Source organism: Ovis aries, chromosome 25 (assembly GCF_016772045.2).
Source record: "Ovis aries strain OAR_USU_Benz2616 breed Rambouillet chromosome 25, ARS-UI_Ramb_v3.0, whole genome shotgun sequence".
Taxonomy (NCBI): Eukaryota; Metazoa; Chordata; class Mammalia; order Artiodactyla; family Bovidae; genus Ovis; species Ovis aries.
The window spans coordinates 23712138-23727694 of NC_056078.1; the positions used below are offsets into that span (position 1 = coordinate 23712138).

Genomic DNA, 15557 nt, shown 5'->3' on the forward strand with positions numbered 1-15557 from the left:
TGCAAGGTACTCCTAAATATCAAATATAGAAACTGAATAATGTAGAGTATACCATGTCTGTCTTTCCCCATGTTGACTATTTATAGCTATTAACTACAAATGTGACAGTCTTGTGCAGGAGACAAATAGGAATAGGAAAACTGCTGACAACATGGCAAGAATACACTTGTGAGTCCCTGCTTCACTCCTCTAACCACTCACTGGCTCATTCCCTCAGATTCCAGGACTCTACCCACTGCTTGTTGCTTCCTCTGCTCACTCTCAGCCTAAAACTTCTTGTACTGATTTTATTACTCGTATGTATCTCAGACTGACATAGCTAACAAATACTATTAGGAAGGAAGGAAAGCACTGCTACTAAAGGTAGCAGGCAAACTATAACAGTCAACAAATAGAGATGAAATCAATAGAAAAATCAAAGTGTGAAAAGTTTATGCCAAAACCCCAGAGAAATAAGATCAAATGAAGAGTGGAATCTCACACAGAGAGACATCAGAAAATTGGCAAACAAGGCAAAGGGCTAATAAAGTTCAAGGGGATTTAATACCCAGGTTTGTTCAGTTTTAACGGTTCCCTTTCCTTTACAGTTTAACAATAAGATCACTCTGGAGTGAATGAGGAAGTTTCTGTTCAGTCGCCCAGTCATGTCTGACTCTTTGCGACCCCATGGACTGTAGCCCACCAGGCTCCTCTATCCATGGGATTCTCCAGGCAAGAATACTGGAGTGGGGTGTCATTTAGAGAAATATGAAAAACAGTTTTTATCTTTCCTGATATTGTCTCCACTGTTGTGTTTGATTAAAATTTTAATATTTAACATGCTTTGCCTCCAACAGCTCTAACAACTAGCATCAGATGACTAGCAAAAAGTAATGAATTGAAAAACAGGTTTACCTTTCCCTGAGACAATGTCAAAACAATTCAGGGCAGCAAAATTTCAAACAGCAAAAAAGTAAGAACTTAACTAGCATTTTCATTTAAAGAAAAAAGGTTACAAAAGAAAAAAGTATTAAAATTCTTACCAAGTACTTTCAGCGGCGCCTTTTCTAAGTTCACAAGAGCTGTACCAAAGGGAATTGCTATTGTGGTGAAATTGTTGGAATCGCTCATCAGGGGACATTCTGGTAGAGTAAGATAAAATCTCAACGCTTCAACATCAGGTAAGGAGCTAGTCAGTTTAGGAATAAGATTCTTTTCCAAGCTAGCTGCCACCTACATTTTGACAAAAAGTAAAATCTACTTCATTTAAAATGAATGCATATTCAAAAAAAAAAAAACAGAAAAAGAAAATCTTACACCACAGGAAACATTAAATGGTGAAGGGAAAAGAAAAAAAGAAACCATCTTATGATGCATCAATGAATGTACTCTGAAGCACAATGAAAATTAATGCCTACCCAATATAAGAGAATCTTTTTTTTAATTAATTTATTTTAATTGGAGGCCAATTACTTTACAATATTTTGGTGATTTTTACCATACACTGACATGAATCAGCCACGGGGGTACGTATGTCCCCCCATCCTGAACCCTCCTCCCATCCCTCTGGTTGTCCCAGTGCACTGGCTTTAAGAGTCCTGTTTCATGCATCGAACTTGGACTGGTTGTCTATTTCACATATGGTAATATACATGTTTCAGTGCTATTTGTAAAAGAATCTTAAAAATCTTACGTACAAATCTCAATTTAAACTCTCTGCATCAACAGCTATGCAGACTTAACCAACATGGTAATGTTAAGTGATTAAGGGTCTGCTCTGAACATCTGGAAAGATTTACAGACGTCTGACAGCTAAATTACAAACAGTTTAAAATAATACCTGATTTAAATTCTTACGTTAGTTTATAAAAAGACATCATAATAAAGTATATGAAATTATAGAGTTAATTAGGCAACAAAGCTTTAGAATAACAGGGAATAAAAAACTCAACAGGGAACATAACACAAATACAAAATACTTTAAAAACAAACCTGCTGAGATATCTGAGGATGATCAGGTTGTATAAGTTTGTGGAATAAAAGTCTAGCAGCATTCATATCAACCCCTGAAAATCTAGTGCCTGTTCTATAGTGATCATCATTGCTATTGTTAAAAAAAGAGAGAGAGAAAAACTTTATAAATTCATTTATTTAATGACATTATTATTTAATATAATAAATTCAAAAAATTCAGTATAACAAAGATTTGCCACTTACCTAACAGCTAAAAAACTTCCATTTAGACAACCAGATGAAGAAAATGTTCCATCAATTTCACTAAAAAGAAATTTAAAAATCTTCAAATCACAAAATGAGAAATCTGCTTACCTTCATTTTTTTAATAAAAATTAAAGTTAAACTAATATTTAATGCTACAGTGCATTCCTCCAATCAACATTCAGAATAAATTGGAATTCTATAAATTACTACAGATTAAGTAAATCTTGATAGAGGTATTACTGTTCAACCTAGACTCTCTTGAACATTACTATCATCCTCAGATTCACCAAATAAATCTGATGTTCCTAAAAAAAATTTTTTTTTTGTAAAAACAAGCATATTTAACTTTCTTAGTTCCACACAGTGGTAAATCTAATCTGGAAAGTTATTTTTCTGAGGAATACTCTGCACGCTGTTAAGAAAAACTTTAGTTTGGGAACATAATCTAGAACTAAACCACAGCTGATCAGCTATAATCCCTCATCCCAAATACCTACACCACCTTCAACAACAACAACAACAACAACAATTTAAAGTACTAAACAAGTCCATCTGCAAGCAAAATATTCAAGAAGGAAGTAATACTCAATTCTTCTAGGAATACAGATGTGAAAAGAAAGTGACCAGTATAAAGCCAGAAGGAACTTTTTTGCAAACCCAATCTCTAAAGTGGCTATATTTAGTATTTTTAGAACTGCATATTCTTATATTTTTATATTTAAAATATATAACAATTTTAAATGAGATCTCCTAAAATATCCACTATTACAGAAATTCCAGACATTTAAACTTTTGTATATAAACCATTCAGTAAATGATATTTAATGAAGTATTTATTTAAATAAAAACTTCTAAGTACAGGTTCCTCTACCATGGAGTTGAGAGATTTTGTCTTTGTGTAGATTTTGTCTTTGCATAGATAAAACATTTCTTACTTGGCTATCTCTACAGGAAATCTTCCAGAGGGGTAGCTGAGCCATTTTTGAATTAGAGCTTCATTCACAGTCCAGATCTGCTTCGAAGGATCAGGATATCTAAAGTCATCTGGTGGCCCACAGTTCTAAAGTTTAAAATAAGTAGATGAGTTTGAGGGAAGAGGATTATATACAAAGCATTCTGCATCTGGAAGTTAATCTCTGCTAAACACCTGAAAACAAACCTTGAAAAACAAACTGAAAACAAAAACTTGTCAAATAGATCTGAAAATATTTGTAGACTTGAGGAAAAACATTAAGGCCATTACTTTGTAACATATAAAAAATACTAATATGAAATTATCTGAGCTTATTTAAATTATTCATATGATTTTTATTACCTGGGGATTAGAATAATGTGAAAAGCTTTGATCTCCACCTGAGAAAATTCTTTTCACACAGAAATATTCTTCAGAATCTGTAATAAAAATAAAACATTAAAAAATTCAAGATTTATATATATATATATATTTTTAGAGCATCAAATATGCTACTGGACTTCCTCTTAATCTCTAACTTAATGAGACCTTCCAATCCTGGGCTCAATGATACAAATGACTCAGAATGTTGACCGACCAAGTTAGTGGAACATTAAATGATCCCACAAGCACATCCAGCATTTGCTAAGCTTTTTGGTTGCTCTTTTTTTTTCCTGCTTCTAAGCTTTCTTTTGGTTTGTTTTTTTCAGTTGGAGGATAAATTGCTTTACATGTTGTATTGGTTTCTGTTGTACAGTCTTCTTTTTGATCTGCATATCAAACTGACATTTTTTAATCTAGATCTTTATTATCTCAATATATTTAAAACTGATGATGATATAAAAACTGAATCAAAGGTATAAAACATAGCTCAGAAGAAAATAAAAAGTAAGAATATTCATTTTGGGGAATTCCCTGGTGTGGTCAGACTCAGCATTCTCATTGCTGTGGCCCAGAGTTCAATCCCTGGTTGGGTAACTAAGATCCTGCAAGCTGTGTGGGACATGGCCAAAAAAAAAGGAACATTCATTTTAAAAAGAATGACAACAAACAAGAAACAAGCATCAGTGTATGTTAAATCTTGAATAATGCAAAATTCTTCTCTCTCTCAACAAAGCTATACGAAAGTAAAGTGACACACAGAGCTCTTTATTAGAAACTATCAATAACACCAAACCAGGTCCAAAAATATATATATTAATAAACAAATTTAGTAGAAATAAAAGAAGAAACAATGAAGTCCCTTTTCAAAAAGACATTCAAAGCCTCTTCCTCTTTCTCTTCTTTATCTCAAAATGGAAAAACTATCTATAATATTAACAAAAATACCACTAGACTACTATTTATAAGTATCACATACCATGTACGGCAAAACCAATACAGTACTGTAAAGTAAAATAAAGTAAATATAAAAAAATAAGAAATTAATACAGCATTGTAAATCAATTATACTTCAATAAAAATAAATGTATAAAATATACTAACTCATCATTAAAAAAAAAAGTATCACATACCAAAACACTATAGCACCACAACGTATATAATTTAAGGCTTTGTTGCTCTTGTTGTTAAGTCTCTAAGTCATGTCCAACTCTTATGCAACCCCATGGACTGCAGACCACCAGGCTCCTCTTTCCATAGGATTTCCCAGACAAGAATACTGGAGTGGGTTGCCATTTCCTCCCCCAGGGGAATCTCCCCATCCCAGGCATCGAACCCGCGTTTCCTAGTCTCCTACAATGGCAGGTGGGTTCTTTACTATTGAACCATCAGGGAAGCCCAACTTAAGTCTAGTTATTTCCAAACATAGTCCATTTCTGTTTTCCTAGTCCTGACCCTCCACTCTTCAGTTGACTAGACTAATTCTTCACCTGTATTATTTGTGACCATCACTGCTACAGAATTATAAATTCTTAAGGAAGGGATCACATCTTAATTTCCTTGGATCATTCCCTACTATTAAACACAATGTTTTATTTGTAAAAACACTGAGTAAATGTTTAATATATAATATAAAAATTACCTAGCTTAGAAAATACCAATAATAAGAGCTTCAGAGATCAGAACATTAATGACCAAATTTTCCACAACAAGAATGTTCAAGGCCAAACATTTTAAAGAACAGATTAAAAGGGTAAATTTAAAGTATTAAATAAAAAAAAGAATAAATAAATAAAATAAAGTATTAAATAAACCAATCACTCAACTTAAAATCTTTTCTCTACATCATCTTCACAAGTCCACATGAAGTCATGCACTTTCTTCAAAACACTGAGCAGGATGTTATTCATTTGTTTCTAAAAGGTGATTCTGCCCTCTTTAAATAATCAACAAGTAAATGGATAGACTACAGTACATTAATAGGTTTCTGGGGGCTATGAATAGCACCAAAAATTATTTTCCTTAATTTTCTTTTAATTACAACTCTAAAAATGTCTGTGGAACCTAGTCATTTGTCCTACACAGCTTCCTGCAGATTGATTTTGGTGATTATATCCTTGAAGATTCTACTAGTATTTTCCTCAGTCTTCTGTATATTTCTATAAATTAGTAGTTGGATCTAGAGAGGATTTCATTAGATTAATTACTCAATTATTTTGACAAAATTATTACATGGTAGTAGACAAGGCTATTCTTCATCAGGAAGCACATAATGTATGGTTGTGTTCCTTTTTGTGATGTTAGTAACCACTGACACCCACAGACCATTAATTCATTGTGGGCTGAAAAATGATACACTAATATTAATTACTTCCTCATCTTATGGTTGGACCATTAGCATCCCCTTATCCACCACATTGCCCTGTAATAGGAAAGATTAATGCTTGTTCTTTTCCACTTATTTACTATTGCTTGGCTTTTTGAATTTGCATTTCTCTTTGATTATAACTTTTATATGTTTCTTAGTAACCTCGATTTCCTCACTGGGAATTTCCATTAACTACCTTTACTACATGTCTAAATGTTTGTCCTATTTACTAGGTATCTTACTATTTTTCACACCAATATGTATGAGTACTTTGGCTACTATCTCAGGTTTTATCTGTTACAAACATTTTTCCTAAATTATTTAATTTCAACTCAGATTTCTTTTTTCCATTAAATCAAATGTATTTGTTTTATTCTTTATGACATGTTTCATCGCCATAATGCTAAGAAAGGTTTTTCCCAACCTCAAATTACAGAATTATCTTAAGAACTTTTTTATATTTACCTTTAATCCATCTATAATTTCCTTTAGAATATATTGTTAGTTTAGGATCTAAACTGATATTTTCCTACCAATTCTCATGTGTTGAGTAATTCTTACCCCTTCTCCACATATTTATTAGTGATGCCCTGTTTTAAAGTTATGAAGAGACACTATACCTCTTCTACCTATAACATACAACCCTCAACAACTTTGGCACTCCTCTCCACCCCAAGTGTTCTCAAAGCCCTTCTCATAACTTCCACTTCATAAGGTCCTTCCTATAACTCCAAGAGCAACTGCCAATCAACTGCAATTTGAACCTGAAGCAAAACCTATATACAATGCCAATATATGGATCCTCCTCTCCCTCCCCACAATTTCCCTTTAACTGTAATAATCTGAATGTCTGTTTTACCAATAATCTGATTTAACTGTTACAGATTTACAATACACATTGTTATATCTAGGAGGGCTAGTTCACCTTCTCCTTACTCTCTACAAACTACACTGTCAGGAAAAAATGAGAAGACTTTACAATAGGCTCTCCTGAACTCCCTTCCCCATTTATTGAGTCTTGTTTAGGGCCCCCTTCAGAAACATAGCTACCTAAAAGGTGTCTCTGAGCTATTTACAATTCTGTAAAGCATACTATTTAGGAGCAATACTGACAGAGATACAACCAACTATGTGCCTTTGATTTACAAGGAAAAGTAGTTTCTGATGATCTCTGAATCCCTTTGCACTCTTAGGACTTATTCAGAATCCCAAAGGGCTTAAAAGCATTAATATATACCATATCAGTAATTTAAAATTAAGAGATTTTAAAAATACTCATTGATTTATTTGAAAATGAACAGGAACAAAAGCATTGCATATTAACACAGACAACATTTTAGTACTAATATGAAAGTCACCTTAATCTCAAGGACTCTGACACAATACCACTGCCCTTGAAAATCTACCAGCTTGTCCAGAACATGGAAGAGCATAACTGAAGACACAGCATGCTACGTGAATTTCATCTGTCTTGGTTTATACTTGACTGTGAAAAAGGTTTTCAGTATGTTAAAATCTTAGCAAAGTCCACTTCAGTTTTAAGGGTGTACTCCCGTGCCTTCATCTATATGTTGTTCTTTACTTTTGTGTAATCTGCCAAAGAGCAAAAACTCTGCATCTTACTAGAATAACTTTCTATACATGTCAATTTTATTGTCTTACATTATTTAAGGGGAAAAAAAGAATCACGACTCCTCACTTATGAATAAGCTAAAGTTCTTTTCAATCACATTACCATTTACATTTATTTTGAAATGTTTTAATCTCACTTCAGTAAAATCGGTAACCAGGTATTATTTCTCAAGCATCACAGGTTACATCTTCTAATAAAGTTTCCAATCTTCTCTCACAACTTTTTTGATTTCTGTCTTCCTGGTATGGGCTGAACTGTGTCTCCTGGTCAAGTTTATATGCTGAAGCCGTAAGCCCCAGTACCTCAGAATATGACTGCATTTGGGAGACAGGGCCTTTAGAAAGGTGATTAAGGAAAAATGAGACTGTTAGGAAGGTGTCCTAATACAACATTCCTGTTTCCTTTATAAGAACAAGAAGAAACGCCAGCAAAATACATACACACAAACACACGATTATACGGTAAGAAGGCAGCTGTTCGCAAGCTGTCTTCGTAAGAACAGGAAGAGACACCAGCAACACACACACGGTCACACAGTAAGAAGGTAGCCATTTGCAAGCCAAGGAGATAGGCTTCAGAAGAAACCACACCTGCTGACAGGGTAATCGTAGACTTCTAGCCTCCAAAACTCTGAGAAAATCAACTTCTGCTATTTAAGCCACCCAGTCTGTGGTATTTTGGCAGCCTTAGCAACCTAACACACTTCACCAAATCATATCGTAAACACAGAAAAACAGAACTTCCAGATACTTTATATGTGTTAGTGAAAATTCCTTTGAGATTTCCCAAAGGCTATGGAGACTCACAGAGATCTGACATTTCAACATATAAGAAGAGATGCTAGAAATAATTACGCTGATTTGAAGTGTTACTATTGTTAAGAGTTGCATGGGAAGAGCTGTCAAATCAGAAGGTTACATTTATATGGTAAATGTAAATATAAAATTTTCACTTCTCTAAATAGAAAATATTTCAAAATGCAATTATTATAAATTTTTCTAATTTACATGGTAAACATAATATAAAAATTTCATAAATTAATAAATTTCAAAAAGTGTTATGAGAAGTCCATGGAGATTCAGTAATGTCATTGCTTTGGGGAAACATTATTCAAAACTCATGAATAGTTCTGTAAAGTTTTCCTGTATTTATGAAAGTTCCAGTGGTGAGTGGTATCAGTTCTAATTTCAGTTATTATTGAACTTTCATTTTTATTTACATCTATCATCTTCTAGGCCAGTGATTTTCAAGCGGGGTTCTAAAAAAATATAGATGTCTAAACTTGACCCCTGATTTACTGACTCTCTTTTCTTGATTCTCTTGGTGCTATTTCTGGTATTAGGTCTCAGGATTATCACGTTGTAACTCAAGGCTTTCTTCGTCTATAAAAAGTAATATTTATTCATCTTTATAAATCAGATGTAAGAATCACTTCTTTGTAAACAGGCTTAATCATCATCATTAGAAACATTCTTGTTTAAAAACCTTTTTGGAATACAGGCATAACTCACTTTACTGTGTTTTACAGATATTGTGGCATTTACAAATTAATGATGATTTTTATTATAAGACAATGGTTAGCATTTTTTAGTAATATTTTGATTAAGATACATATATTTTTTAAAGAAATAATGCTACAGTACATTTAACAGACTACAGGATAATGTAAACATAACTTTTATATGTACCAAGAAACCAAAATATTTATCTGACTCACTTAATAGAGGTGTTCTGGAATCAAATGGCAATATCTCCAAAATATGCCTGTAATGTACTCTGTTTGTCACAAATACAACAGATACAAATTTCCTTGTTAAATTTATTCTTATTATGGACCCTCATCATATCCTTCCACTTGACAATTACCAGTAATAAATAAGCGACAGTTATTCTAAGCCACTGTCTACTACTGAATAGTTTTTTTTTTTTACTCTTACGCTTGTCTGAAAGCTTTTCTGTAAGTTACAGGCCAGAGTTTGTACTATCGACAAATAAGGATAGTCTCAGAGTCCTGTGAAAAGGACTGCATCTGGTATTTTAAATCATTTATATGTCAAGTAGACACTTGGGCACAGGTTTTTGAGGAGACATGGCTTGGAGAACTTTCAGAAGACACCAGTGGACTACAGTAGGATTTCTCATATACTCTTTTTAAGCTGATAAGCCATTTTATGGAACTGACAATCCAAGATATATAATGTTTAACTTCGTTTTAATTTTCTGTTTTCTGGATCTCCCTTACAGAGAGTCATTTCTCCTTCTTCTAAAGTAAAGTAATTCACATCAATTTTGTAAACTCTGCTTCAGTAAGCTGAAATGAAATGTTAAAAAACAGTTTCTCTTCTCACTTCAGCTTGCCAGTATTTCCCAGAAAGGAGTTTATATCCTCACCTAGTGCCCTGATTTTTGCAGCAGCCATCTAGCGAACACCTCTAGATCACCCAACCCTGGAGGTCTAATGGGGCTTATGGCTTGAGGGTCCCACAGGACTATAATCAATGGAGAAAGACTTAACTGACTACCACCCCAGGGCACAGCAAGAAGCAACAGACGGAGGTGTCCAATATTTCCATAAAAAAGGTGTATTTAGTTTACCTAAAAGAGCTTTGGGCTAGGAGGAAGGATTCTAATTAAATCCATATCTAAAGGCCTACTGTAATTTTCTCAGAGATCTCAGGAGAGCCCTATCTGTATACTGTCCCTCTACTACACAGGGGAGCTTGTATTCCCATCTGGTAATCCCATTGTGGCTATCACTTAATGATTCCCCTTCACTGCCTGGTTCTGGTGGACAGCTGGGTTTGTATCCTGGATCCCATGTGATTTTAACAACTAGAGAACAGTCCTTGGCTGGCTACCACCCTTAGTGCAAAACATGAATAGCAAGTGGAATATACCCCAGTTTTCTGTGAAAAGGCCTACAAGCTTGTCCTGGAGCTTTAGCAACCTACTGAAGTGATCTCTGGGAATAGAAGCTAGTGGATGCCATCTCTACACTCTCCCTCTATCTTGCTTTAAGTTGCCAGACTCCTGCAAAGGAGCCTGTACCTTTAACGGGGCCCTGATTTACACAGCTGCTGCCCAAGAAACGTCTCTAGGTTGCCTGGTTCTGCCAGTCACTGTGACTTTCACTTGCGGTCCCACAAGATGATATATATTTGTTTACTTAAAAGCTGCTGCCTGAGAGTCTGGCATCCAATCAGCCTGAATCTAGGTACTTGTTGAAACTTTCCCCTTTGGGAAACTGATAGGTCTCACCATATACTCAACTAACTGGGAGCCAATAAAAATAAGACAGACTTCCTGGACAGTAACAAAAGTGTGAGAGACAAACAAGAGTGATGGCAGGGTTGAACTATATTACAACACTACAATAATCAAAACGGTATGGTACTGGCATTAAAATAAGACATGGATCACTGGAACAGAATAGACAGCCCAGAAATAAACCAAAGCACATATGAGCAGTTTATTTAAGATAAAGGAGCCAAGAATACACAATGGGGCATGCTAAGTCACTTCAGTCGTGCATGACTCTTCTGACACCCTATTTGTGCATGTCAGGATCCTCTGTCCATGCAATTCTCCAGGCAAGAATACTGGAGTGGGTTGCCAGGCCCACCTCCAGGGGATCTTCCCTACCCAGGGATCAAACCCACATCTCTTTATGTCTCCTGCATTGCCAGGTGGATTCTTTACTGCTAGTGCCACCTGGGAATGGAGAAGGACAGTCTTTTCAATGAATAGTGCTGGGAAAATTGGACAGCCACATGCAAAAGAATGAAACTGAACCACTCTCTTATACCACACACAAAAACTACCTCAAAACACTGAAGATTTGAATGTATGACCTAAACATAAACTCTTAGAAGAAAACATAGGCAGCAAGCTCCTTGACATCAGTCTTGAGGATGACTGTTTGAATTTGACCAAAAAGTAAAGGTATCAAAAGCAAAAATAAGCAACAGGACTGCATACGAAACTAAAAAATTTCTACAGAGCAAAGGAAATCATCATCATGGATTAAAGACCAAAACGTTAAGATCAGAAACCATAAAACTAGAAGAGAACAGGCAGATCACTCTTAGACATAAATCGCAGCAACTCTTTTTGGATCTGTCTCCTAAGGCAAGGAAACAAAAGTGAAAATAAACAGGACTTAATTAGACTTAAAAGCTTTTGCACAGCAAGGGAAACCACTGACATAACAAAAAGACCTACTAGATGGCAGAAACATTTGCAAATGATGTAGCCAATAAGGAGTTAATAGCCAAAATACATTAACAGTTCACATTATTCAACATTAAGAAAACTAACAGCCTGGTTAAAAAAAAAAAATAGGCAGAAGACCTGAACCGACATTCTTCCAAAGAAGGCATATAGAAGGTCCATAGACAAATGAAAAGATACTCAACATCATTAATCATCAGGGAAATGCAAATCACACCAAAGTATCAACCTGTTACATTGGCTATTATCCAAAAGACAAGAAACAAATATTAGTGAAGATGTGGAGAAAAGGAAAGCCTCATGTACTGCTACTGGGAATGTTAATTGTACAGCCATTATGGAAACAGTATGGAGGTTCTTCAAGAGATTAAAAATAGAACTACCGTATGATCCAGAAATTCTACTTCTGGGTAAAACAAAACATCAATTTGAAGAGATGTATGTACCACCATGTTCATTTTACAATAGCCAAAATATGGAAACAACCTACGTTTCCAGTGATGGATGAATGGATAAAGAAAATATGAGATGTGTATACATCTCATACATACACACAAATAATATATACACAGCCATATACATGCAATGGAATATTAGCCATAAAAAAGTAAATATTGCCATTTGTGGCAACACAAATGATTCCAAAGGGTATTATGCTAAGTGAAATAAGTCAGATAAATAAACACTATACAACCCTGCTTACACATGGCATCTAAAAAACAAACAACCACCAAATGAAAATAAGCTAATAGGTAAAGAGAACACATTAGTGGTTGTATATATTGCAAATGATCACCACAATAAGTCTAGTTAATATCTATCACCACAGTTACAAAACCATTATGAAACTGTTAAGACTTATTCTCTTAGCAAGTTTCAAATATGACTGGAAATTTGTATCTTTTGAGCCCCTTTATCCACTGTGTCTGCCCCTACCCTCAGCCACCTCTGGCTGGGGCTCAAAAGGTACAAATTTCCAGTCATATTTTAAACTTGGTAAGAGAGTAAATCTTAGTTTCATAACAAGAAAAAAAAATTGTAACTATGGTGATAGATGTTTAACTAAACTTACTGTGGTGATCATCTGTAATATATATCTGTAACAAAATATAGTAAGTCAACTAAAAAATTGTTATCTGATTCTTGCTGATCCCCAGAATTCAATGAGAATTCAAACATACTAGGTTTCCCTTCTTTTGATTGTAATGTTGCTGTCTGCATGGGTTCAGTAAGAGTATGTTCCCCTTTTCACTAGTTTGTACTTCTTTCATAACTGGTTGAACAATCAATTATATAACCAACGGCTTACCTGAAATGTCATATTTGAGAATGATGGCTATTAAATCAGATACAAGTCATTTTAAGGAATAAAGTTGGCTATACTTATGGAGTCAATGTTTATGATGCTTCGTGCCCAGTAAAAGATTACTTTGTCAGGTCTGGGACATTGTCATGGGAAGAACTGTGTTCTCCCCAAATTCTTATGTTTTAAGGCCTAATTCCCGGAGGCTTCAGAAAGTGACCTTATTCAGAAATAGGGTCACTGCAAACGTAATTACTTAAACTGAAGTCATATTTGAGTAGGATGGTCCACTAATACAAAATGACTGGTGTCCTTATATAAGGGCAAAATTTGGACACACATAAGCACACAGGGAGAATGAAGGCAGAGACTACTAGCCAAGGAATACCAGACTGCCAGCAAACCATCAAAAGCTAAGAGACACATGGGACTCTTACAGCCCTTAGAAGGAAGCAACACTGCCAACACCTTGATTTTGAACTTCAAGCCATAAGGACTGTGAATCAATAAATTCGTACTGCTCAAGCAAACAAGTTTGTGATATTTTATTATAGCCGCCCTAGCATACACATTCTAAAGAAAGGTTTACCCTTTGCCCAGTTCCAAGGAGAGAGTCTCAAAGTCTTGGGAATATCCTATTAAGTGTGTTTTTGTTTACCTGTGGCCTTGAGACCATATCAGATAGTTTATGCTAAAAATGTGATTTATGGTAGAGGCCACAGACTTATCTTCTAGAGGGGCTAAGTAAATAAAATTCACATTTAATTAGTTTCTATCCTACACAGCTTTAGTACAGTACAAAGTAATTATCAGCCATAAAATCGTGGTAAAATACACATAGTAGAAAATTTTACTGTTTTAACCACTATAAACTTGTGGTAAAATACACATAGAAAATTTTACTGTTTTAACCACTTTAAAGTGTTAATTTCTGGCATTAAGTAACTTCACAGTGTTATGCAACCATTATCATTATTCATCTCCAGAATATTTTATCATCCCAAACAGAAACTTTGTACCCATTAAAGAAGTCCTCATTCTCCCTTCTCTCAAGCACCTGGTAACCACTGTTCTCTCATTCTCTATAAGTTTGTTCTAGGTACCTCATATAAGAGGGATCATACAATATTTGTCCTTTTGTGTCAGGATTATTTCACTTAGCATAATAATGTTTTAAAGGTTCTTCCATGCTGTGGCATGTACCAAAATCTTATTCCTCTATATGACTTAAACTCAATTACATGCATATTCCATATTTATCTATCTATTCATCTGTTGATGGACAAATGAATTGTTTATACCTTGCGGCTACTGTGTGTAATGAGACTAAACAGCAGCAATAATGACTACCTTTAGAATTCTATTTCCTTTCCCACTTTAATACAAATAATCTCAAAGTATGCAGTTTTAAAGGCTACAAAATGCACCTCTAGGTGACTAAACTTCATGAACAGAAATATGAAATTCCTTACAATACCCATGACAATATCTCTTTTTTAGGTTATTAATAGTGCCTTGTGGAAAAAACTGATATGATGAAATACCAACATGTTCCTAAGTACATAACAAAAAGAACGATATTATTAAAATAAATGCAGGTTACAAACCAATGAATGACTGGAAGCAAGTAAAGCCATATTCTAACACAAAATCAAACAAAAAGAAGAAAAAAACAGTATCATATGCTGACACTTGTTAAATAAGAATATAACTGAGATAACCTTTCAGCTACAAAAAAAAAATCTTCAAAGGTAATTCATATTAAAAAGTTATGGCTCTTTTCAAATGTCAATCTTCATGGCAGTGAAGATCTAAATAGTCTCAAGTCCCATAGCTCAGAGAAAAATCCCAAAGAAAATCAATTATAGATAACATAAAAAACAATTCTGAGGTGTAGTTCAGGATGGTAAAGAAAGTATTTTAAAAAGTACATTTTGGTTGCAGCATATCAGAGAAGTGAATGAGAAAGCAGCATTTGAGTACTTCAAATTTTTTAGTAGTAAATTAATATCAGTGAAAAGATAACCAGATCTATTGAAAGAGTAACAAAAAATAAATTATACATTTGGCTAAAACAGTGGGATATAAAAGCAAATTTTAAAGTTTAATATTTTGAATAAGTAATATATACATATGTTCAAATTTCAGAGAAATAGACAAGGTTATATCTGTTAAAGTCTCATATATACCCAAGACTGTTAAAGTAATAGCATATACCCAAAAGAACTGAAAGAAGGATCTTAAAGAAATATTTATACACCTATGTTTATAGCACTATTCACAGCTGTTGAAAGGTAGAAACAATCTAAATGTCCATCAGCAATTAGCAGATAAACAAAATGTAATCTGTACACACATGCTGTTAATAGCCTTACTATTAACACTCCTGCTGTGACACGGATGAACTTTAAGGACATTAACGTAAGTTGATAAAATAAGCCAATAACAAAAAGGCAAATACTGCATCATTCCACTTATGAGGTGAAACTGA

General features: G+C 34.3%; 1 protein-coding gene across 13 annotated transcripts in view; it reads right to left on the reverse strand.

Annotated features, from left to right (window-relative positions):
• The window catches only part of HERC4 (HECT and RLD domain containing E3 ubiquitin protein ligase 4), a 128233-nt gene that overhangs the window by 45342 nt on the left and 67334 nt on the right, over positions 1-15557 (reverse strand). For all 13 annotated transcript variants that reach the window (XM_060406833.1, XM_042240932.1, XM_060406834.1 and 10 more), the window contains 5 exons: positions 3515-3591; positions 3135-3259; positions 2197-2256; positions 1972-2083; positions 1023-1212 (listed from right to left, as the gene is read on the reverse strand). In XM_060406833.1, the coding sequence (XP_060262816.1) occupies positions 1023-1212; positions 1972-2083; positions 2197-2256; positions 3135-3259; positions 3515-3591 (564 nt within the window). The remainder of the gene's footprint in view (positions 1-1022; positions 1213-1971; positions 2084-2196; positions 2257-3134; positions 3260-3514; positions 3592-15557) is intronic.